The 26999-nt window shown below is 37.5% G+C and overlaps 1 protein-coding gene across 1 annotated transcript in view; it reads left to right on the top strand.

Moving 5' to 3' along the window:
* The window catches only part of LIPC (lipase, hepatic), a 53284-nt gene that overhangs the window by 22064 nt on the left and 4221 nt on the right, over positions 1-26999 (top strand). Inside the window, exons 3-7 of the mRNA XM_014944506.1 lie at positions 16994-17181; positions 18807-18986; positions 21391-21508; positions 23477-23710; positions 25078-25320. Of these exons, the coding sequence (XP_014799992.1) occupies positions 16994-17181; positions 18807-18986; positions 21391-21508; positions 23477-23710; positions 25078-25320 (963 nt within the window). The remainder of the gene's footprint in view (positions 1-16993; positions 17182-18806; positions 18987-21390; positions 21509-23476; positions 23711-25077; positions 25321-26999) is intronic.

The raw sequence follows: 26999 nt of genomic DNA, 5'->3' as shown, positions 1-26999 counted from the left end.
TTCCTTCTCTCCAGATGTTGTTGTCTCCTCACATTCACAGAGACCCATATTTATAAGCTTCTGACCTGCAGCAGCACCCACCTGTTGCCGTACCCTGTGAAGTGCCTCTGCCCAGAGTATTTTGGGCTCAAGTCCATGGTTCAGCCTCTCCCTCTTTCTACTGCATGTCCTTGCAAAATGAGCAAGAGTGTCGAAAGGATAACCATTAGGATTTTACTCACACAGCTGTTCCCATAAATGATTGCATTATTCTGATTACACATCTTCTGATGCCTTTGTCACATCCATACTTTGCACAAAAGGGCTGGAAAAATCTGACATTCTGACATTGTTCTAGTGCTTTTCATAGGCTTTCTGTGCTCAGCAAGGGCAGCTGTTCACCAAGCAGCAAAAATGGCTATCTGGCTCTTCAGCTGAGTCACTGATCTCTCTTCTGGGCTTGTGAATGTAAGAAATGGCAACTTCTGTGTTGATAACAAACTGTTGCTTTCTCGCACACAGCATTCATGAGACTTTTTGGCTCTGCTGTGTCCCCTCTCAAGCATTAAAAAGGAATGTGCTTCCAGCTGTCCTCTGAGAGTCTCATTAGGTTTTCCCAGCCACTTTTACAAAGTTTCACATTGTTGCCCAAATACAATTGGTCTGTAACTACTTGGAGAATTTTTCACTTCTGAGCCTACATACTTTGTGCTAGTCAAATAAACACAGAGATTATAAAATCAGCTTCCCAGGCACTTTAAAGATGCTTTTTCTTATGCTAATAGAAAAAAAAAGGGAAGATTTGAGTAGGCTATGTTGGTATTTGTCACAGAATAATCTTGAGCAAATTAAAATGTAAATTTTTCTACAATCACTGCTTTTGAGTGACAAATTTCTTGCTTAAGTCTTTAAATGTGTCCTGTCTCCATTTTGATTTTCACATTTGGAGCTTTTGTGGTCTCATTTCTTTATTACTCCTTATGCTGCCTTACCCAATTGCTGCAAGAGACTTTTTACCTTGCTAAATAACCAGCAAACTAACCCAGTAGAAAGAAAAGTGAATTTTCACATGGTGATTGAGTGAACTGAATCAGATAAGTGCAAGAGTCATAAATGCACTGCTCAGGAATGGGGGAGTGGGACTTCCGAGTTCTCCATTATCAACTACATGGCTGTACAACTCTTATGACTAGGCCTGGGCCCTGACTTGGGAGCAGGAAGTTCCACCCTCACCAATACTGTATGTGTCTCAGTAAAACCTTTGTGAGTCTTTATTTTCTTACAGAGCAAAGTATGATAGTGCACATCCTGGCACCAAACTTGGCACCACAACACTACAACAGGCAGCCCCAGCAGATCTTGGGCAGAGATCCTCACCAGCTGAAAAGCAGTGGTGACAATGTCATCCTGTACCTCTAGGAGCAATAATTTCTGATACCGAATGTCTCCATTCTCAGTGACATATGCCTTCTCCCATTGCTTTTTGGTGCATCCAGTCTTGTGTCTTTTTTAAAATTAGCTCCAGTGTGCCAGCTGAACACATAATGCCACACAAAATTGATTTATAGGGACACATACCTAAAGATCCCAGAATTGAGACTTAAGAACATGAAAAGGACACGAGCCAAGATCATGAAAAAATCTGCTAAATCAATACAGTTCTCTGGGGAAAAAAAACCTGTTCCCCTGACCTTCTTGGATGAGTGGCAGCATTTGCCACAACAAGGCTCCTATTCTGACTAGGCCTGAGTATGACTAGAATGCAAACAATAATTTTCAGAGTTAATACATTCACGGAAATTACTTTGCTGTACTAACATGTACATTACATGTATTATTAATATAAGAGTCCAAAAAGACTTGTTAAATGAACTTCTTAAAAGACAAGTAGAATGTAAATAGGCTCAACCTAACAATTTACACTTAAAAAGAACAACACAGCATAAATACATCAGTTTCTGTTTCAGATCAATTGCAACATTTTAAATTAAAATAATCTCTTTCCTTTCCATATTCCTTTCTTCCTAAACCACTGTGAAACACCTGTACAAAGCTATCAGTAGTTTCATCAGTGATACTGCTCCTGGCTTTTTACCAGTTGGCCAACATATTCTACCATTGGTTGGTAGGTGACTATTTCTGCATAAGAAAAACAAATTGACAGAATCATTCAGAAGCACTGGAGACTACAGAATTTGGACATTAGAAACAAGCTTTCTTTCTCATGTAATAAAGTCTGTCTCTTGCCACTGTATCAATTAAACTGATCGAGTAGCTATCACCACTATCAGAATCTTTCTAATGTATATCAGAATTAATTTTACCTTCATGTTATCTGAGCTATTCCCAAAGGTGACTAGTTTGTAACACTGAAGCAGAAGGCAATACAGAGGTTACAGAGAGGTTAACCTTGGCTTTGAGAGGCTACTGTGCATGTCTGTGACAGATGGGGAAGTGAAATTCATAACTTCACTGATCAACTAATACCTTACCCACAAAGCATGTGCCACTGCTTACTTCACAAGAAGTATTATTAGTTACTTATGTACAAAGTATCCAGGTTCAGAGATGGTCAGCATACAATGCTTTTAGTGATACCATCTCATGACGTCCTTTCTCAAGGGTCTGTCTGCTAACTCTACTCATACGCTGATTTACTCCGTTTTGAAGGCTATTACCACTTGCTTATACGTCCTAAGCTACAGCCACACTACTTGGAAACTTTGTAAATCAGCCTACTTATGAGGGAGCCAAATTCAACATCATCAAATTCAAGCTTTATCACAAAAAGGACAAGCCTGCTATGAACTTCTCACATGAATCTTGCAGGAAAGCATCCATGTACTAAGCTCTACTAATCAGCCAGCTGATTGTTATCTCCTTTTCACCACAGCAACTGTAATTCAGCAATATTGTATATACATACGTTGTGCACTTCACATTCACTTCCTGGACATGAAAGAAATTAGGAAATATAAAATCTGACAACAGCATAGTAGTCAGAAGCTGTTTCCCTGATCAGCAAGCAGAGCTGTTAAGTGGACTAATGTTCCTACAACAGCAGAGAAAACTCTTGCAGTAAAAGTCCACAAACTGGTCAGCCTCCATGAAGGGTACTAAGTACTCCCAGCTCCCACTGATTTCAAAAGGAAATGTGCAGGCCTTTTGTTATCCTTGCGGTTGCGTGATCAGCTCTGAAAAACTTCCTTTTCACCATCTGGCAACTGAACTCTTTATTCTTTGTTTGTGCTTTCCAGGCTGTCAGATTTGATATATCTATTGTTTAATGATCCCATCCTCACCTTTAAATTTATGGAGGAATTTTCTGTTTTAATCCCAGCAAACATCACAACTGAAATCCCTACATTTCTACTCTAGAAGATAAGACCTCAATTTAGCAAAACAGACACTCCGTGTGGAAAGATTTCCTACTACCAATTTATAAACCCCACAAATTTATAGTAAAATTTAATATTCTCCACGTTTGTTGAATTTTTTTCCACTAAAGCAGACTTTGCTTTTCAAAGCAAACTTGACTTGAGCATATTTTCACTGTGCTACCCTATTGGATTCTGTTGAACAGCTCCTGGTGACAGAAAACAAGGCTGTTTCATTAACTATCCACCAACAAATCTAATAATGTGAAGAATTTCAACAGCTCATTCATGGTTCAGTTAATTTATGATAAATTTTTCTCCAATGAGATATCACAAGCAGAGATCAAAGAAACTCCAGAGAATGAATTCTCTTCTCATATTCATACATTTGTGAAGCTGGAAGAAATCTAGAGAAAAGGAGCAATAGCAGTTGATGAATTAAGACATTTTGCACTTCCAACATGGAAAATAGCTACAAAATAAAACCCCATCCTTAGTAGGAAAAGAATGTCATGAGGAAAAAAGTATTTTTGCTCAAAGTATAGTTTTTGTCATCAGGAACATATTCACAAAAAGGCTTTGACTGATTGGGTAACTGAAACTATTCACAGACCAAAACCATCATGGCCAGCGTAAGCATCCCTGAGTTGTTCTACCCCTGCAGGACCCTTTGCTTGCTGACAACTCAGTGCAAATTATTGGGAAACACTTTTTGAATCTGGAATTCCAAACTTTCAAACAATACTTGCAGTGCATACATTTATCCATTTCCCCAATCATTTCAGAACAGGTTTTAGCAATCTATAATTAAGACATATTAACAGAGAAAAACTTTGTGTGCTTTCAGGTGTCCTAGAAAACAAATACTTAACAATCATACTATAATTCATTTTGGAACATAGTGATTTTGTTCATTAATTTCTATGTATTAGAAATATGGAAAGCAACTTCATCCTTCACAGTTTGGTTTATATCATTCTGCAACTGATAAAACAACAAATATGTAAATAAAAAATAATCCAACTGAAACAATGTTAAAATTTCTTTCAATGTTACATACTGTTGTCAAAGCCCAAACACCTAGGCCTATAGGAACAGACATAGCAGATCAAACTGGAGACACTCTAAAAATCTGGTCAGAGATAAATCAATACTGAATAATCCAGAAAAAAAAAAAATAATTAAAAATTTATCCAAGAAATTAGTGGTTGACCAATGCCCTGAAGAATGAGGCTTTGTACTCCTATTTTTATTCCCGAGTTTAAATGTGGATTTTTTCCTTCCTCTCTGTTGCCTTCAGTGAGCAGTTTTCAGATGACCTTTAAAACTTGACCAAAAAAAAAAAAAAAAGCAGCATAAAGTCAGGTCACCAGGTCACAGAATTTTCGGGAAGAGTCACCTTACCAGTTCTCACTTTATCTTAGCCAAAGTTTCAAGTGAGCAGACAGCACTTAAAATCTTCTGGCTTGGAAGGAAGGAGGAAAGGAGAACACATTTCAGAAGAACTAGATGAAAGGGTTAAAGAACAGGCTAACAATAAATACAGAAATCCAAAGAAAACAAATAACCCAATCCTATAAGGTGCTGAGTACATGCAACACCCATTAAAATGAAAGGTAGTTGACAAACAATTTCCTGAAATCACATCCAAAGGAACAGTCTCTGCCTTTCTGTGATGGATATACACGGGAAAGAGTACATCATTTTGGTCACTGCTTGGTCAACAAACTTTTTATCTGTCTAGACATCCTTTTTAAAAAAACAAACCAACAAACCTAAACAAACAAAAGAAGAAAAATCCCACTTTTCTCTCTTGCTTTCCCTTCCACAGGTATCTGATTTTTTATATTCTCTTTTTGTACACTAATGCATGCAAAATCCCTAAAAAAAGATGATCAACAAATTACGTCTATGGACCAGCCACATGCTCCAGCTTTATTCAGGTTAGTCTCACTCAGATCCTCACTGGGGAAGATTCCAGCAGATGCAGAGGATTCTTCCAGTCCTAGTGTCTCCTATGCCTTCCTCCTCCACTGCCCCTGTGAAGTCAGCATGTCCCTTTTCTCCACAGATCTAAACCCTTATGGTGCTAAAAGGTGTAAGCTAGAAGGGTTATTCAAAGCACAGCTCTCATCACTTTTTTTTTTTTATACTGGATGCTTGAAGCGTTAAAAGAAATCTTTTTTCCTCCTTGTGTATTAGCACTGGTCTAAAGGGTATAAATTATTGTTTTAGCCCTGGTCTAAGGGGTGTAAATTATTAGGCTTTAAGTGGGGCATGTAACCCCAAATACCGCCAGAAGCCCAGAAACAGAATTTTCACTGTCACTGTAGTAGCAGGCTAAAATTCCTGCACTGTGTGCCCTTGCATTGCTGCTGAGAGACAGCTTTATCTCGCTTGAAATTGAGATTTAAGGCTTTGAAAGGGACACAAATCAGCTCCCCAGCCATCTAACTTACTGGACCTTAGCATCATGATTTTTAAAATACATTTTTTATCATTTTATACATCTTTTCTCTATGATTGGAATCACAGTGTGCAAGGCTGTCTGGCCTTACAGGTAAAATGGATAAAACTCCTAATAGAAGTTTTATATGCTGCCAATCTTTTTAATGACTTTTTTGCATTGTACAATGCATATAGGATTAAGTATTCTACCAAACAATATCTTGCATAATAGTTTTCACAAGAGTCCTGGAAAGGCCTGCAGAGCTCTGCAACAGCTTTGCCAATTTTGATAATGACTCACCCCAAGCATGCTAACAGCTCTTTTTAGGTTACCATCATATGACCACTTTTACTGAGAGAGCTGTACTAGAGTATGAGAAAAAGTACTCTAGAAATTTTTGTGAACTATGGCTCAATCAATAGCAGTTGTTATAATCTGGACTCAGTTCACCTATACAAAGAAAATCGCAACAGAAGTTGTACGACAGCAATAATGAAAACTCTAACACTGGTTTAGTATGCAGAACCTACTTCAAAATATGTCCACAGTAGTTTTCCTTCCTCTTAAAGAGTCTAATTAAAAAAAAAAATTAATTCACTGTTTAATAAGAAGTCTCATTTTTAGACACAATTGCAATGAGATAACTTTTGTAAATGGTGTGGACTGCATTAGTTTTATAAGAAATAAGTACAGGCATCCACTGCAAAAAATTAGTTTGGAGAAATTCAGGATATGCTTAAAATGACTGAAGCCTTTTGATACCGTATCAGTGAAACCATCAAACCCTTGCTTGGATGAACACACCTAGTGATTGTCAAAGCAAACAGTTCCTATGTGCTGCAAAAACAGGATTTCCCCTCAGCTATTTTAGCCTAACTAAGGCTTTCAGACAAAGTCAGTAAACATAAAACAGCTCTCTACAAAAAAAATAAAAATCAAAGGACACAATGGAAAAACAAGACCATATCTGAAAGGCAAGAGAAAAGGAAACAAGAAGAAAGGGAAGAGAGGTTGATTAAAACAAAATGTACCTCCCTATTGTTTTAATCAACCCTCCAATAGGGAGGTACATTTTGTTTAATCAACCTCCTCCATACTATGTATGTTACTACATATCCTTAAAAATTTTCCCAATATTTCCTCTGAAAAACAGATTTCATGGAATTACAAAAATTTTAAGGGATCAGATGCCAAGTCATCAGCTCAGACCTTTGGATGCTTAATTCTATTCCTTGAATTGAACACAGGCCACTTTGGTAGACTGGTATTTAATTATACTCAAACCAGGCACCACTTAAGCAATGGATTGCCTGGTGCTGGAGAGCCATCTCATCTCTTTGCAATTGCTACTGCAGTCCTAAGGCTAAAACTCATGCAAATTCTCCCCCTCCTTTTTTTCCCCTTCTTTCCACTGTAACCCTCAATCATCTTCCATGCACCACTGACCTCTTCATTTCCCACTGCTTTAATGCAAACTCTGAGGCAGGTGTTTGTCTTTTTCTGAGTATCAGAATGGTGCCAAGCATAAATATTCACAATGGGAGTTTGTGAGAATAGCTAGTACCAAAAATTTTTGAGTAAACCTACAATTCACTAACTTCTCTGGGCAGACAAGGCTGGCTGTGCATAAGAATACTGTGCCTGCGCCTTCACCCCCTTCCTCTGGCTTCCAGGGAATATAGCTATTATGCAGCAGTCTGGCCTGCAGGGCTGTCTCACAGCTCAGCAAGTGGATTTCACTCGCTAACGCCTTCTTCAGCTAGTATTCTAAAGATTCTAATGTTTCTTTCTTCTTATTTTTCTAAGTTCCCCATTATATTTTTTCTGAGCTTCAAACACAGGTTCTTGCTGCATGTATTTAATTTTCCCTCATCCTGTGGATTTCTGTGATCCAGAAGTTATGCTGAATTTCTGACATGGCAAATTGGCACCAGACAAGCAATTTCACTGCAGGATCACACAGCAAGATAAGTAAGGCCATAGAAAGAAAATGAACTCCTACTTCCAGCACAGCTATCCTAAAATACAATTCCAAAAATGTCTTATCTTTTGCAAGACTCTCTTCTTACTAAAAGTTTACACCTGTCATTATAGTGTCAGTATATGTGAAATGATTCCAAGGGATATGCACATAAGTAGTACAGGTTTTCTCCTGGTCCCTTAGAAATAGAATTGAAGAAAACAATGTTCTGAATCACAATGTTATAAGCAAGTATATGTACAGTTTTGGATCCTTTGATCCACATTTCCTGTTTAGCTTTTATCCACCTCTTCCAGGGTAAGAGCTAATTTGACTTTTCACTAGAGCTGAAGAGGAAAATATTTTCATATCCCAAGTACATTTTCCAGCCCAAACTAGATAAAGAGCCAAAACTTAACAGCAACAAAATTGCAAATCAAAGTTCCAAACATTTCAACATAAATTAGCCTAAATATGCTGCTGATCAATTATGATTTCAAGATTTATTTTTAATTAATAAAAACTAACAAATATTTCCAGACAATTAGTAATTTTGAACAACAACAACAACAACAAATATTAACAATATTAACACTTATAACTTGGATGCAAAGAGGGAGAGAAAAAAGTTTTCAACTGAAATATTTCCAAAACCTTGTTTTTTTTCCACAGGTTATCTCTGTTTCAAAAACCAGCCAAAATCTAAGCCAGAAGTAACGCTGGGTAGCTCTACATCAAACATAAGAGCGGCTACAGTGAATGAAACTGAGGTTCCATCTAGTTCAGCCACCTGTGGTAGTGGCCAAAAGCAGACACGTACTCAGCAGGGGAAGCTTCCATACCTTACATACCCAGACTTCCCCACGTACTCTCCCAGTCATCAGCCGTTTCCAGTTCACAGATTCCCTGAGTAAGCGGCGGTGTCCTCACTGGATTTCTCCTACATAGACACTTCCAGTTTCCAACTAATCTTATATAAATGCTTAATACCAGCATCACACAAAGCAAGGAATTCCTCAGTTTAACTACACGTCTCGAGGAGAACCATTTAATCATCTTTTCCTATGAAAATATTTTGTTATCAAAATAATCCTTCCATCTTGTACTGCGAGAGACATACAAGTGATCTCTGCTCTATTTTCTCCATGTCATTCATGATTTCATAGACCTCTATCAATATCACTCTCAGTTGTCTTTTTTCCTGGCTGAAAAGTCCTAATCTACTTAGTTTTACATTAGTCATTATTCATTACCCCTTTCCTCTATCTGATAATATTGTACAAACCAATATATTTCATCCAGGCAGTTCGTGACTATTTCTTCTTTTTGCTTTTAGTATCAAGAAAAAGGAAATGCAAGCTCCAAATCAGCATCTGAATACCTTGGCAGAAACCCCGGCCAAAAATATTTAGTCATGCATATATTTGGAAGGAAGCATTTTCATGAAGGGCAGAAGTATTTTTTCCAACATTACCTGCTTTTAAATCTTACTTCAAAGTATGGAAGTTTTGGTTAGGTAACAGATGGAGGAGAGATGATTATTTGTTAACATTAATTTACAGTAATAATTTGAGACCTGGATTATGTGCTAGTCCAAAGCATTCCTGGAAAGACTCACTGTAATGGTTTTCCACTATTTGTGTTCATAAAATTCAGATTAGATCAGATTAAATCACTGAGGTACTAATTTCAATTTAGCAACTGTGCATTGCACAAGCAGCACCTAAACATTCGTATTTAGAAGTATTTTACTTTAGATGAGGAAACAAGGAGGACAGAATATTTGTTACCCTGTAAATAATGCAAGCTGTTCAATAGTTGTGTGGTTGGTGCCTCCTGCTGCACCCTTTGCAAGAGAGAAGAGAGATCTGGATGTATTGTTCTGCACAGGGCACCAGCCCGGAGCCCAGCAGATGAGTTCTAAACTAAGAGGTGCTGCTGGTTTCTTTGTGCACTGGTTTCCCTGTTTTTTGCAACAACAATCTCACAAGCTTATTGATTATTGGGCTTAAACTCACATTTTTAATGTAGAACTAACTCATATTTTAAAATTATGACACAATGAAGGATAGAAAAGAGGAACTTAATCAGACAATAAAAAAGATATCAAGCTTTTGAGAATCAGCATTCTTCCATGAAATTTTCACCTGATATAAAAAGACAAAAGGAACAGTTAACAGTTTGGAGGGTGGGTGTTTTTCTTTGCCTTCTGTTCCAACCATCACTTCAATATTTGATTCTAAATAAAGGAGATGTGAAAAATAAGGTCTGAAGTTTCACATACTGTGGAAGGGTATTTACAGGGAAGAGAAAGATTAAGAGAGTAAGGCACAAGAATCAAAAAGCAGTGATGGTGTGGAGAATTTTGAGGCAACCCAGTATTCAAAACCAATGAGAGAAACACAAATTAAGCAAGAAGAGGAATAAAAATACATACTCTAAAACATGTAAACAATAAACAGATAATACAGAGGGAAGCAATAGGATAAGCTAGTAGTTTTTGTCTCTTACAGGACAGGTTACACTGCATTTATTTCTCTGTCTTTTGAAACTGTTAAATATAAATGCATTATTTGATTCACAGGTGACTAAAGAGATAAGTCTCTAAATAGTTAAGACGCACAACAGCATGCAGATACCAAAACATGATCATCTTTAATCTGTTTCATCATCTTTTCCAAGGATTTTTTAGCAAGACTTTTGTTTTGATGTTCTCATTTTATTCTCCAAATCCCCAAATAATCCCATTTAAGGCACTCTGAAGAACTGAAACTGTTTGTATCTGTCTCTGCCACCTGCCCAAATGCTTTCAAAAGAGCCAATTTCAAATAAACAGCAGCAGGATGTACATAAGTAGAGAATTTAAAATTAACTGACAAGGGTCTCATCAATTATTTTTATATAAGCAACCTCAGAGACTAGGTTGAGCTCATTTGTGTCTTAGACCACCAAGCAAATTGTACTAAACAATGATCTGTACTGAATTCTCTGAATATATTTTGCAGTTCTTGTATATGTCATTAATTCAGTGCTGGGTATTTTTTCAAATTACTTGTTCTTTAGAAAGCATTCTGATTTTAAAAAAGAGAGGGAGAAATAACATCTTGGTCTAAACTCCTTACTAACATGAAAATAATGTTTTAAAAATCATAGTTCTGCTATTACTAAACAAGACATCACAGTATCTGCTTTCTCCAATTCCCTGCACCCAGAAATTAATTCTGAATAAAAACAACCAGAAAATTATTGGGATATGGGTCTCTGCTGATTGTTCTAACATCATAGTTGCTAATCACATCTGCAAACACATTTCCAGGTTCCTCACCCCTTCCGCAAATAGCCTAGGTAAATAAAAACCACAAACCTGAGAAGTCCAGGGACAGTGGAACTGAACAGTGTTCCCTCTGCTAAACTGTGGGATGAGTTTTTATGGATTATGTCAGACCACTGTGTCTTCCACAGTGCTTCAAAGCATGATAGCAGTGTCTGATAATGTGTCCAGGAAAGATCAGCTGTATTTAGACACCAGAAAAAAAGGAAAAGATTTCCCAATTTTAATCGTGTTTTAGTAAAGAATTAGAAATTAGACTTTTGGTAGATATTGGATGTGTCTGATTTTCAACTAAAATAAAATGTATCCTCTGCACTTTAATGGTAAAGAATCACAGACAGACAGAATCATCCCCAATAACTAAGGAGCTAATTTTTGAACAGGCACTTTTATGCATACCTTCCACTGACAATACCATTGCCTCACTAATGAAAATGGGGTACCAGCTCCAATGAATTCTTAAATTAGCCTCTTTCTAAACACATCTTTCTTCCAGTTCCAGGAAACACTAATGCCACCTGCTAATAGCAATATCTAGATGATTTGAAAGCCATGAAACATACAGGGAAGACATTCAGCATTAATGTTGCAGTTTTATGTGCTCTCATCTTCATAGATTTTTCAACGGAGGGTTAAAAGTGCATTAATAGAGAGTTAATGGTAAACTTGGTTACAATGGTTACTTAACAGCCTCTCCTCTCAGGGATCCTGAGGGGATCTGTGATATATTCCACTTTCCACCACCCAAACAAAAATCATTAACATATTACTGCCTTTTCCCAATTTCACAACAGAATTCTCTAATTCTGGGGGCCACAATAGTTGTGTCACATGTTTCTTACATGCACTGTACACTAGTCACACTAAAATAACATCACAATAGATAAGCATTCTTCTGGAATCATGTCCATGTATGAAAACCAGTAAAAGCCACCCAAAAGATACAGGAGATCATATTAAGGCTCAGACAAATCCATTAATCAACAGGAAAGGAGGCTGTGGTAAGGGACAGAATCACAGAATGATATGGGGTTGGAAGGGACCTCTGGAGATCATCTAGTCCAACCCCCCTGCAAAAGCAGGTCCACCGTAACAGGCTGCACAGGAACGGGTCCAGGCAGGTTTTTAATGTCTCCAGAGACAGAGACTCCACCACCTCTCTGTTCCAGTGCTCTGCCATCAGAAGGCAACCAGAAAAAATACGCTGTCTCTAGGTAGTGGTGTGTGCATGCATGCTTATGTGTATGATTTTTAAGTACCCTTAACATACCAATGGCCCTAAGTTCAGCTTCCGTTCAGGTTTGTTTACTTAATTTTTCAATTGCCTATAGATTACATGAGTGCCATTGAAATATCATCTTCAAGCCTCTTCCTGTAGAGTTCCATGACAGGAAGAAGGATGCTGAACATTATTTTTCTTAGCCAGAAAAAGCTACTTTCCTTAATTGGGAATGCCAATTTTAATCAAAGTTTTTATGCTGTACTGTAAGATGAATTTAAAATGTATGACTACGCAAATATTAAAATTTTGCTCTTCACATTACAAAGTCCTACCATACCTTGCCCTCATTCCTGACATATCTTTAGGCAAATTTTGCGGTGTGAAAAAGGTTTTTGTAGTTGTACTTTTGTGTCCAATCAGACATGATATAGGAAAAAAAATATTTAGATTCTGGATCTGTCCCCCCAAAAAGCATATGTTTCATATTTTCAAACCTTGGTCAGTGTCCAGACTTTTGTCTAGTTTCCAGTAAAGTTTTCATTTACAAGTCTTAAAGCATTCTTATCACATCTGTAAATTTCAGAAGGGACTCAAAAAATGTCATAGTTAAGAAAAACATATGCCTCCTCATCTTTTGAGGTGATTCAATCCAAGTCAGTCTCCTGGATTAATCTGCTTCTTCAGGTAAAAAGATGATTTAGTTCAAAATGTCTAAGTTTGGTCCATATGAAATTATCACTATTATTACTATTTGCAAGGCCTCTTCTTACAGAAAAAAAAAAAAATTCTTCATATTTCTACCTTTCTCATTATTCCTCATATGGTCCTTTTATCTTAGCTTGGAGCTCACCTTATTAGAAGCAGGGCAGGCATCACCTAAACACTAATAATGTGAATAATAATTAAATGCTAATAAGAATAATAACTGAACTCTTCTATTGCACTTCCCAATGTGCATTGCTTTCAGATGGCTACTAGACCTACTACCAGGTATGTAGGTGTCTTCTTTTTTTAATATTCTTTAAAACCCCAATTAAAAAAAAGTTTCATTTTGTTCAACTAGGAATCAGTCTTTAGATTTTACTTTCCAGTAAGCAAACACAATTAGGTTAAATCTAAAGGAGTTTTTTTGTTTGACTGCCAAAACTAACCCCAAAATGTTTTACAAGAAACTTTGCTGTATTACAGTTATTTACAAACACATTGTTCAGCTACAGTCTTTACTACACCTCACGGAAACACTATTAGCAGAAAGTAAGGAAAGGCAAAGGGCTGAATCTCCTCCAGAGTATCAGGAAGTCACAACAACATTTCTTGCTCATGACTACCATGCTGCTCTGCATGAAGGTAACTTATGATAGCACACGGATCAGTGTGGCCATGTTGCATTGCCCTTCCTGAAAAATTCACTGTAGAGCAGGATCTTCAGAGAAAAAGGAAATTAAGTCAGCAACTCACTCACCTGGGTCAGGGCTACTTTCCAAATAGAAACTCTTTGGAGTTCCAGAAAGATCTTGGCACTCTTAGCTGCAACTAGCACAGGAAAATTTTTAGCAGTTTTATTTTGTTGTTTTTGTAAACTGACCTATGAAACTTTGCAGTTCCCTTCAATTATGTCACTGAGTCACCGGTATGACATTTTTAGTGAGAGCCTGTCGTAGAAGCCAAGCTCTTCAGACTATTTCCTTCTCAAAGTCATTACATGGATTAACAGATTGAAGCAATTCTTTGTCTAATAACACAACAGATTCTATCAGAACTTTTAACAGCCATGAAGAAGTTCAAACTGTATTTTTAATTCCCTTTTGCAGATTTACTGGCAAGCCAAAAACTCGCCCGTTAAAGCATCCCAAGCACTTTCACAGTTGATGTGTAAAGAAAACAGCTATTTATTAGACTTGTTTTCTGTTGTATGCACAAACAATATGGAGAGTGACAAAGTGCCTTTGCATTGCACAAACACTGAGAGCGCAAAAAGAAAATGAAAACAAGGCATAAAACAAAGAAAGGATGTGTACAATGGAACAGGCTCAAGTTACTTTTTTTTGTTGTTTTTCTTTTTGTGCTAAAAATAGAACACAATGCTTATCTCTGTATAGAGACTAGTCACCAAAGTCTCAATAAACCGGAGGCTAAGAATATCAACATCACTAAAACTCCTTCCAATTTTCAGTTCTTTTTCTAGATTCACTTTCTCATAATACCGCTTTCTTCAGAAACAGAGTCCTCTCCCAGCAAATAAACCCAACAGAAATGCTCTTAAGTAGGCATTGTAACAAAGAAATGACCAGACTTAGTCCTAGCTAACTATCACAGTTAAAAGTGCCATTAAAGAAAAATGTGAGACACAGAAGCTAAGAATATTGACAACCAAAACTCCACTAAATTTCAAGCTTTTTACATTTCAGCTCTTGTAAAAGTCTGAACAACTTTCTACAATAATGTTTCCTAGCTATGAAACATAATGCTGCCTGGAGTTACTTGGAACATACAATAATTAGCGACAAATAGAAAACAATGCACATCCAGGGCAGTTCAGTTTGGGATTTTTCTTGCTAGAATTGCCATTCACTCAACCAAATTAAATATACTGTTTGTATCATGTCTTATTATTATACTAAAATAGAATTTTGAATAAAGTTTTTAACAAGACTGACATGTGGCAAAAATACAGTTTGATCTAAACCCCGCATGCTTTCACATTAGCCTTCTCTGTACTGTGCATTATAAGGTGCCACTACTGCAAATACACAAATATGGGAGTATCCCATCACCAAATATGCTTGCAGAATAAAGGTTCATCTGTAAATGCAGCAGAAGTATCTTGTAAATTATCAAAATCTTGTCAAGACAACAATGCCATAGAATCTCAGTATACACTTGCAGATATAATACAGAAATGAATATGCTATGATTTTAGATGTTTTCTGAAAACATCTAGAGACATAAGATTTGTGATGTACAACAAACTTTAAATGTGCTGACTTAGAAGATAAAATACAATATTTGTAATATTAATGTTCTATTAAGGAACTTTTATGCAAGAAAAACGTTAAGAACTGAAATTTAACTAGTGTGGGTAACACAGATAATTTTAACTTATTTCTCAGTGAATAAAATACTTCATTTTCACCTCTGAGAATATTTCATTATTTGTTAGGTCTAATGAAAACAAAAGCCTCCTCCCTGACCATTTTATTGGTGCTGCTGAGCAACTGTTGCAGCTTGAATGGGTATCACCTGAACTCAGTAATGAGCACTATGCACATTGTTCTGGATGTGGTTAATAAGTGCCTTTTACTTATTGGCACTAACATGCTCTTTTCCTACCAAAAACATCTTCCTTGATGCATCTTGGAATTATATTTTCCATTCTCACTGCCAAATCACAGCAGTGGCTCATAGTCAGTTTTGTTAGTGATTACTACAGTCAAGTCTTTTTAACATTGTGTCACTTCCAATTTATGAACCCCATTTGTAGAGAAATTCCTATCAACTGTATGACCTTGCACTTCACAGTATGAGATTTCTACCTGTTTCCGTTGCTGTATTTTTAAGGTCATCTAGATCTTAGATGTTTTTGGTCTTTGCAGTATTAGCAAACGCCTCCCAAGTTTTGTCACTCTTATACCTTTCCTGCCTGCCTCTTTAAAGAAAATATTGAAACAAGATTAGCCAAAAAACAATCCCCAAGGAACTCTGCCAGTAAACTCTCTCCACTCTAAAAGTTTCCTTCCCAACACAAAGAACTGTAACCTGTTATTCTTCTAGTTCATCACACCCTAACTTTTCTTCTAACCCCATTTTTTCTAGCTTAAGTAACAATTTATTATATAGATTATTTTCAGATAAATAAACAGTCTGAAGTCTTATTAGAAAGAAACACCAGGCTTGCATGTCATAATGTGCACTTTTTTTTCTTTTGTAAGCTTCTACTTTAATTTACTCTATTTTTCAGCAATTTCTCTATATTCATGTTTTTCCTTCTAAGCTCACAGTGTTGATAAGATCACAGTTCACCTTGCCCCCACTTTCTTACGTACAGATGCCCTCGCAGGTACTCAATAGACATTTCTCAAAATGCTGTCCTATATGTACCAAGCTATTTTATCAAAAATGAAACCACCAAAAATACTGCAACTAGAACAAGAATATTTCATCTTGCCTTTTTATAGAAAAAGAGTCATTTACAATGTGGTCTAATAGTTTTAAGCAGTCGCCTAAGTCTCTAAGCAGAGTTATAAACCTGAATAAAATGGTTATTTTAGTGTAACGATGCTTGCTCAGCAATTACTACCAAATGCATATTAGTAAAATATGCCCTGCAGAGTTAGTAGCCTATGAATGAGCTTTCCTGTGCATGCACTAACTGTAAAGTCACAACATCTGTACTGTGTTTTTAAAATACTTATGCATTTTAAAAGGGCCCATAGCAATAAGATCAGTATTTCCTGTGTGATTGTTATTGTTGAAATAGATTGACTCAGAGGCAGACCTAGACCACCTCAAACTTTGAAAGAGATCACTTTTTTGACCCAAAATGTACAGCTTAGGCCTACCTGGAGTAATTATACATGGTTTAGTTTTCTTTGTCTTATAAACTGTGTTTGACTAGTAACTTCTTTAGGTTTTAGATTCCATCCTATTATGACTGTTGTTATGAATTTCATTTCAGAGGCACTGGGATCACAGAGTCAGCATACTAGAACGAAGAAAGATCAGCAAAACTTTGAAACCAAATTTCGACTCTATACAGACACAAGTGAAGAAGGCTGTCAGATTCTTTTTAATCAGTTGGAGACTCTTGATAAATGCCAATTTAATGCCTCTCTTCCTCTGGTGATGATAGTCCATGGCTGGTCGGTAGGAACTCACATTTTATTTTTAATTCAAACTACATCTGATTTGATATACTTTCCTTCTCATTATGCTAGTGCCAAAAGTAACTTCAGAAGAAAGGTTGTGATTAGAAAGATGGTGGATTTCCCTGATAGCAATCATGGCTAGAAATAATACAAAGTGGATATTCCCCACTGAGATTCCGAAGGAAGAGTCTACAAGTGATTTTTCATACAGAAGTCCCATGCCAAGGATTAGATTCAGCCCTGGTTTAAAGCCAGCAGAGTTCGAACAAGTAGCTGAATTAATGTGCTGTGCCTCTGGAGGACTGAACAGAAGTTTCATTTCTCTGATATGTTCACTGCCAGGTATTTACAGACTTATTGAAAAGAAGTGCACACAATCTTGCCACATCTTTCTCACAGATAGACCTTTAAAGAGAACTTCTCTATAAGCCCCTTCAGCTGAAAATGAAGCCTTCAACTTCAATGAATTATTACTAAACTGCTTCCAGTTAAACTGTTAAAAAAAAAATCCACCATGAAAACCTTTCTCAAAAAGCATAGCAGTACTAAGAGTGACTTTTGATCAGCTTCTCAGTTGGGGAAAAAAAAACAACAAAGAAAAGGCAGGAGGAGAAGGAATAATGTCATTTTAAGAGATCCTTGATTCTCATAGAACCAATGCCATCACATAAGGGGCAAAATGGATCTTTCTTGCACATCAGCAAATACAAAGAGAAACTTCAAACATTACCTTTGATGTATATAACTCTCTTAACAAACAACAGCAGAGCTGACTTTGGATGAAATATTGCCCTAGATGACTTTAGCCAAGCCTCCCAAGTAAGAATCTGTTCAAAACCAATACCCTCCTCAAAGACAAACCATGGACCTGAGGCTGCTGCCATTGAAGTTAATCATGCACATTAACTTAATTTGCAGAGCTGTTGGGCTCTTATAGGAATATGTATGGAAACCCAGAACTGAGACTCCCAAATTATATTAAAACACCATAAAATATAAGAATGTTCCATCAATTAAGGAAACACGTGCAACTAGGGCAACAATTAAATCTGATAGATTAAATAATAATTCTGGTCCATCAAATCAGAAGCAGTCTTTGATGCTAGTAAGGAAACTGTGATCAGGTCCTTGAAAAAAGAATTACTTGAAAAAAAAAAAAAATCTCAAACCGGAATGGCTGTAGAAGGTACACACCTGATGGTTTGAAATCTTCCAGCTTCTCTCCCTCTCCAACCCTTTAATCTTAAATTTATGGGGACAGCTGCTCTTGAATGAAATCAGAAATTTTCTGGGTATTTCTGTCATTCTTTTTTATCAGTAATACCAATTATGACCGAAAATGTTTAGGGACATCATGCCAATGATAAGGTTTCATATTACAAGACATTAATTATTACACAGTTCTTATATAGATTCTTATTTTTTTTGTCCACCAAGACCCAAAGATTCTCATCACTGAAGAATGCTGAATCCCCTAAAATCTGGTTGTCAGCATTGAGCCCTCCTTGTTCACACAATGGGTTTTGTTTCCTTGAGCTTTTCACAAGAAATATTGGGCCAAGATTGTTTTTTCTTAAGAATTTATTTTTTCTTTGTTTTGCATTTTTTTTTTTAATAAAACAGGTGGATGGGATTCTAGAAAGTTGGATTTGGAAAATGGCAGCAGCTCTGAAGTCTCAGCATAAACAAATTAACGTGATCATTGCAGATTGGCTTACACTTGCTCACCAGCACTATCCCATTGCTGTACAGAATACACGCTACATAGGACAGGAGATAGCAGACTTCCTGGAATGGCTGGAGGTAAGAGCTCCCAGATTAACACATGTTTCTCTGAAAAAGACCAATTTACCTGTTCTTATGCTTATACCACCTTTCTGAAATAGTATGCCAGTTAAATGCTGTTCATTTAATTCACATTTCTTTAATACATTGCAAATTTTTCTTCCATAAATTTTCATATGACTTCATAAAACTCATCATGCAAGAGAGAAAAAGCCCATGGTCTTGTTTATAAAAATATTTTGATATATCTTTAGAGGTGAGATAATTTCACGCTACTTTAGCTTTTCGATTAGCATGTGCATAGACAACTGACAGTCTCACAGTATGATAGCAAGCACACATCACCATTTACAAGTGGTTAGTTCAATAAACTGGGTTTGTTATCTGTGCTTAATTTCTACTTTTAATGCAGAATTCTAGCGTGACATTGTGTCTAATTTTTGCCTCAGTTTTCCAAAGATTACTCTAAAAGAATGTAAAGGCAGACCATTTCAGAGGACAGATATACCTCACAAGGCAGATGACATGGAGGCAGCAGTGACTAAAGACCCACACTAATGTAGTGACTACTTATCAAAACCCCTGCTACATAAAGGAGCAGTGAACCTGGCTGGAATGAGAAGGCTGCAGACATGTCTGAAAGGGATCACTGCCCTCCAGCATTATTTAAGAAAAGGCAGAAAGCAAACACAAGAATGAGAATCACTCATACAAACCAGGCACCGTAAGCAACTCTTAACTTCATCTATCTCTAGTACTAATTTAAACTACCTAATTTGAAATGAAATCATACTTCTGCACCTCACAATAAATTTTTGAATACATTAATTTGAATACATGAATTCAAATTAATAATTTGAATACAGGTAGGTCTAAGATGGAAGGGAAATACACTGCAAAGCTGAAGCAAATATCATTGAAGGCTAAGCTGCTTTCAACAGGAATGGCAGGGCTAGAAGTTGTTGTCAGATACAATGCCCAGTTAGGGACAGTGGGTACAAAAGAGAAGGCAGAAGAGCCAGTCACTGTTTTTTGTTGTTATATTACAAGAAGCCTTAGCTCTCTGTCAAATGTAGATTAAGTTGCTGGAGTCTAGAGTAGTATTTTGAAGCAGTTTAATTATTGAATGAATCAAACGGTGGACTTTGTTCAGTTCCCAGGAGGACACACCACATTGTCAACATTAAAGACAGCAAACAAATCAAGGCTTCAATAAATGACTCCTTGCTCCAGCATTGTAGTAGCTTCTCTTGTACCACAATATGTTCCAGGATTTAAATATACCATAAATTTTCACAGAATTCAATTGAGCGTGTTCAAGCAGTAAACCTTCCTTCTGTTGAGAAGCATCCCTCCTGAGTTTAACAGTTTAAAAATCCTTCATTCCCACTCCCATAACTATCTTTCTGCTATGCTTCTGTCTGCTTACAGACAGAAATATCCTCAAGGGATGTAAGAACTGCAGTGCTTTGCAACATTTTAATACAGAATAAAGTAAATCTTAACACTCTTAGTCCAAGAGTTAATGGGGCATGATCAGTAACAATCTCAATGGCATACATCTCAATAACACCTGCCAAGAAAATTGGTAAGATCTTGTGATTTCTAAGAGCTGCCTCTCTCAAAAGAAGGTTGCCAGGTTTCACCTTATCTTCATAAGAGAGAGGTATCAAGACTGCAAAGCCACTCCACTGGGACAGGCAAAAAATTAAATTAAAACTGAGGTTTGCATTTCCTGCAAGAAAAATATGCCACATTTTTCTTAACTGTCTAAGTCAGAAAACCATTGAGCCTTGAAGCTCAGGTGAAATGCTTAAGATCTAGATAGTATTGATCAAGTAGAAAGAAAGCCCCAAGGCAAATTCTGCTTCAATAGTTTTGTTTCAGATCAGATACACAGTTTTGACAAATTACTCCAAGACATGCCATTGCAGTATAACTTAGCATGTCTGATCAGTGTTTTGATACTTTGGCTTCTAATTTGGCTTGTGCTAGTATCTCAGGCAAAAAAAGCACGGCACTTTCTATGAAAGATTGTTTTACACTGAAGTTTAAGGACAGATATCCATTTTATGGTCATAGGAAAGTCAAATGCTGCAGACAAAAGGCAATGCACGTTTGCATCACTTGCAACCAAAAGCAACAAAACTTCTACTATCTGTGTTGATGCTTTTCCTGAGTGCAGCACATAAACAGCAGTGCCCAGCAGTGTGGCATTTTCTTGCTGCGTGGAATGCAGGCATGGAATAACATTCAGCCAGCAAAGAAATTTAGCGCATGATCCATGCACCTCATTTGACCTCCCTCATCAACACACAAATTTCTTGTGTTGTAACTCATGGCATTCCTAGCTTGTAGTAAGTTTTTCACTGTTTACTTTTCACATTTTCTGTATCTAAATCAAGCTGCTGCTATCTTCCAGGAATCCATTCAATTTTCCAGAAGCAATGCTCATCTAATTGGGTACAGCCTAGGAGCCCATGTTTCAGGATTTGCTGGAAGTTTTATCAGTGGTACGAACAAGATTGGAAGAATTACAGGTAATAGACTTGTAATGTTAAGAAATGTAACAGTCAACTGATTTAAGTTACATAGATATTTGACATATCAATGTCATATCAATATTTAGCTGTTGAATAGCAGTATTTGCCACATTAGAAGTTTCATCCCATTGGTTTAGAAATTAGATTTAGAAAATTTAATGAGAATACTTTTCAGAATGAAGTATCATAGCATTTCTAGCTTTGACCTTTCCTAACTCAGTCCAAATTTTGACGTAAAGAATACACAAGGCAAGGAGACTACAAATCACAAACCAGAGTTTCAAGTTGCATATTGCTTGAATTTATCTTGTATCCATTCCCAGTAGCACCTTAAACTAAATGTTAGCCACCAGCTTTGGATCTTTGGTCACTATTTTGACCCAAAGCCATTCAAATACACTGTTCGTTGTTACCAACTCATTTTAAAAAGAAAATTACATTAAGGAAACTGGCTAATTGTGCTTGAGCTTTCAATTGTGGTACATTGCCCATACGGTGAATTGAAGTCAGTTCTCCTGTGGCAAAAATGACAGTTCTGGATTACATTTTACAAGAAGCGTATCATTAGAGTATCCCTAATCAATGCTTAAAGTAAACAAAGTTAACAGAACACTTCATTGTTTTAACCAGTGGCATTTTGAACCTTCTGTAACGTTTTGTAACTTACTAAGTATGAATCCAATGAAAATACATTCATGCTATCGATACAATATATACAGTACCACATTTAATACACGACAGCTTAAAAAAAACCCCAAACCAAAACAGAAGTGCACATTACATGAGGCCCATATCCACTACATCTAAGTTATCAGAGAAAACATTTTACTTTAATCTGATTTGGGAGTGAGGCAAATACGCATGATTGTAGTATGAAGTCCCAATTCTGATCTTGGTTTCACTGTCACATACCATAGTCCCTTATAAAATCAGCTCTTAAGAGAGTGCCTGCATGCCAAGAAGCTGATTCTACACAATGTGTCATGATACTAAGACCTGTGTACACGCTGAAGGAGTTCAGTTCATCAGCAATGCTTGTTCAAACCACATTAGTACATGAAACCTTGATAATGGATAAAACACATTCTTTATTGTGACAGCTATATGGGTTCTTCAGCAGAATTTATTCAGATTTGTAACAATAAGCTCCAAAAGATCATACTGATAAAAGCCATTAAAAATAAAAGTGTGCCTTCAGGGTGACATCCCTGCTTGTAGCCTGTGTTATTACTCTTGTCCAGCTACATCTATGCAATTATGTTAGACCACAGCACCAGCTGAAGAATCTCAAATTTAGAATCTTGTCCTCAAAACAGAAGGCAGCTTTAAACTATGCAGGCGGTGCTTTTCCATAAACCAGTTCCCAACCAAAAAGCACCACACCACAATATCTAGCAAACTAAAAATCAGCAGGAATCCCTAAGTGGAATATTATTTTTCTGAATACCATAATAATTTGCCTTGAAGACTTTTCAAGTTGAAAAATTATTATAAACAACACCTAGCAAACATAAAGCTCTTTTAAGCAGTAAGTGAAGCTTTATAAAGTTTCAGGTCCCAAATGTGGGCTAAAAGTCAACCTTGTTGTGGGACTGGTGTCTTCAAAAGGGCCTCTCAAATGCATGACCTCTAGAGTATGAAAGAACAAAATCAAGTAAACATCCCTCAAGTGAAAAAGCAGTAGCGAGCACAGTTTGTCTATAACAAACACATCTATCTCTGGGCCTGTGTCCTTGTGCATGTAGCAGTTACTGTTTATTACAGCGCCTGTGTTTACTTTACCTTTTGGTGTAACCAGGTACCTTCTGTAGGACAAGTGTTCCCAGCATTGTTTCTATCAGTCAAAGACCTTGTAAAGTACCAGTGCTGTCCATTTTTAAATATTTATCACAGATTTTTCTCATAACAGTAAAAGAACAGCCCGTCTGCACTACATCACAACTGGACTATTTGCATTTATTGCAGGCCTTGACCCTGCCGGTCCCTTGTTTGAAGGAATGTCGCCAACAGACCGTTTATCTCCAGATGATGCAAACTTTGTAGATGCAATTCATACATTCACTAAACAACACATGGGTCTCAGTGTTGGCATCAAGCAACCTGTGGCTCATTTTGACTTCTACCCCAATGGAGGCACCTTTCAGCCTGGCTGTCACATCATGCATGTGTATAACCACATTGCACAATATGGAATTACAGGTAAGAACCAGTGGCATAAAACGAGAAGCAGAATTGCAGCTGCACTGACGCTGTCTCTGGGAAACCTTTACACATCTCTGTGGTCTTAAACGGTATCTAATGGTAGTATTATCTCCCCTTACATGCAAGGAAACCTTTTTTCTAGAAATTGCTTTCTGATTTTCACATGTATCGAGTTCAAACTGTTCTTACCGACTCCAGTAAGGAACTTGGCTACCTAGTGCTTCTGAAAATGAGGCCACGAGCATCCTGCTGTTAAGCACTTCTGAATAATTTCAAAGGTATTTGTTTTAGCAGTAGAGGAAATGAGAAAACTTATTCTAATTAAGCCAGATTCATCTACTGTGCAATTAATTATTTCAAATCAAATAAAACACCGGGCTGTACTACTCACCTCCTTAGTTCACCTTTTCCCAACGCCCCATCCTTCAGCTGTGCAGATGATGCTCTCTCTAGGACTTGACTGCCAGTGTTCCAGACTAGGTTTTATATATAGCAGCTTAATTCCAATGTACCTAAACATAAACATATAGAGAAGCTGATGTAACACACTGAAAAAAGATAAGGTACTGATGCACAGTGACAACCAGAACTGTTCACTGAAAATCCCCAAAAGAGTACTGTTCACCCAGCATACTGCATCGCAAAGACATTTCTCAGCTATCATCACACTATCTAAAAGTAGGCCTTACTCGTTAGCAGATAATTCATGACAAATGTGAAGCCAAGCATCAGCTAGAAAGCTTATCAGTGAGGACATATAAAAACAGTCCCTCGCGATGTATCCTGATTACACAGAAGAAAATAATTTGATACTTCTCTTAAAAGCAGATCTATGTATTAAATAATTTTTAATGTATTTAATACATTTTTTGCTCCTTTTTCCCCAGTATTAGCTGTAAGCAAAATTCAACATGAGAGTTCATCTCTCTGACAGGCCAAAATAAGACATTAACCATGTAAGCATCCAAAAGACAACAGTGTGCCACCACTCAACTGCTCTTTAATGTGACACGATCTGAAAGACTACATATAGTCTCGTATTGTATATCATATTAACCAATACAGCCAGGATGATGAAATCAAGGTTCATATTTACACTCTGAAACAGTCAAGCTAGAGAAGTTTAAGCAGCAAATTATTCAATTTTATTGTCATGTGGGTTCAGCCAAACTATTTTTGGATGACCCTAACAGTAAAGCTGCTACAATGCATGAATTCTGAGGTAAAATCATGATGTTTTAGTTGTAAAAGGGGTGGGGGGAAAACAATAACATATGTTTATACTTGGTTATTGTACTCCTCTGCTGTTGAAATGGTAAAGAGGAACAAGGGCATGCAAAATTTTGTTGTTTGCATTTTTTCAGGCATCACTCAAACTGTGAAATGCGCCCACGAGAGGTCAGTTCATTTGTTCATTGACTCTCTGCTTCACAACGACAAGCAAAGCACAGCATACTGGTGCAACGACATCACCACTTTCAACAAAGGAATGTGCCTCAGCTGCAGAAAGAACCGGTGCAACACACTGGGCTACAACATCAGGGAGGAAAGGCTCCCAAAAAGCAGACAACTGTTTTTGAGAACAAGAGCACATATGCCTTTCAAAGGTTTGTGGGAATACTTGTTACAGTTTCCAGATTGATCACAAAGTGCGAGGATGAGCCTAGGCTTTGAGCAATCCTTTTACCCATTTACGAATGCTTATAACGTCTGTGGGAATAATCAATTTGCTGAGACAACTGAGCATACCGGTAGGCTGTCTTGATGCCCTTTCATCAAGATCCTGACTCTTAATATTCCTGTGGGAAAAAGCATGCTGCATACCTGCCACAGGCTAACTGTGGATGTGAGGTCCCAGGGTCCTGATCTACAGGATTTTCCTGCAACCGGCCTGTGTGAGTTCGTTGTAACACATGCAGGCATACAGCCAAGCCAAAAATACAGTGTAATTACTCTGGGAGGCCTGTAAAACCTTCTGTTCCAAGTTTGCCCAAAATTTATCTGCAATTAGTCTACAAGATGACATATAAATTATTACTTTTCAAACAATGCATAGACATCAGAATAGCATGGACTTTTACAGGGCAGAACTGTACCACTAAAAGGGACTGATACTCTAGCTTTATCTCCATTAAATTACTTTATTAAGTGCACAAAGTAACAATTTTCCGAGCCCAGAGAGACAATCAATGTGGTTTCTTGCATGTAATACCAGACAGAGGGGAAGTAGCCTGACAGGGAAATGGGGCCTATCTGCCAGTCTCCATTTCAAAATGGCCTAGGCCTAGCTGTAGGCTGGTTACAACTCAGCCGTCAGAGAGCCCACAAGGCAACTGCTGCTGTTGATCAGACATTGATCCACCAGTGGGAAGATTTACGTACATTTTAAAGTGAGAGCAAGCAGAGCTGCGTGGGACAAATGGCAGGGACATGCTTCTCCCAAGGGACCTTTGGTGCAGGAGTTTTGGGGCATGGTGCTCCTCATGACCTCCTTTCTTCAGCTCCTCCTGTGAGGTGGAGACCTGTGAGGTGTGCCCAGCTCCTCACCGAGCAGCCACAGTCCCCTCAGCGCCACAGCCCCGCCCCACCCCTCTCCTCAGAGCTCAAGGGCTTTCCAGTCCTGAGGAGAAACGCCTAAAAATGCTGCTTGCATTACATCTTTTTTCCCCACAGTGCCCAGTACTCAACTGCAGTATCACAGATTTAAAAAAAAAACCACAAAAATTCAGGTACTTTTAAAACAAATTTGGAATTCTTCCATGAACGCAGCTGTGAAGTATACAGTGATGGCTCCAGAGGGGCCTTCTTAGCCCTGACTGATACTCAGAGCTGCTGAATCTGCTGGATCTCTTCTTTTGCTTTTTAAAAATGCCTCAGGAAGCTACTTGAAGTAGATTTAGAAAATTCTAGAGGCCGCACCTAGCTCCCCATGTAATTTTGCTGCAGTACAGCCAGATCACTGTCAGAATTAGGAAGGTGAATTGCTCTGAGGACATGGCGTCCACTCTCACCACAGCCAGGTCCTCGTGCTGCATTCTTCTCCAGAGACGGAGATAGTTTCAGCTTGTGGTAAAATATCTGCATCTTATTGGCTTTGATTTCAATTTCAAACATGTCACATTTTTATGCTTGGAGCTGGTTTTGCTTCAAAAAAACATCCTTGGTGCATATGCAGCTATCAGTGCCCCAGACAATGGCTTCCTTTCACAGAAGTTCCCAAACAAGGCGGCAACTGTGGGAGGATGTGTACAAAGTCATCTTTGTAACACTCTTAAAAAAATGTTTG

This window comes from Calidris pugnax, unplaced genomic scaffold (assembly GCF_001431845.1).
Source record: "Calidris pugnax isolate Ruff unplaced genomic scaffold, ASM143184v1 scaffold70, whole genome shotgun sequence".
NCBI lineage: Eukaryota > Metazoa > Chordata > Aves > Charadriiformes > Scolopacidae > Calidris > Calidris pugnax.
This window is presented reverse-complemented; position numbering and strand designations above follow the sequence as displayed.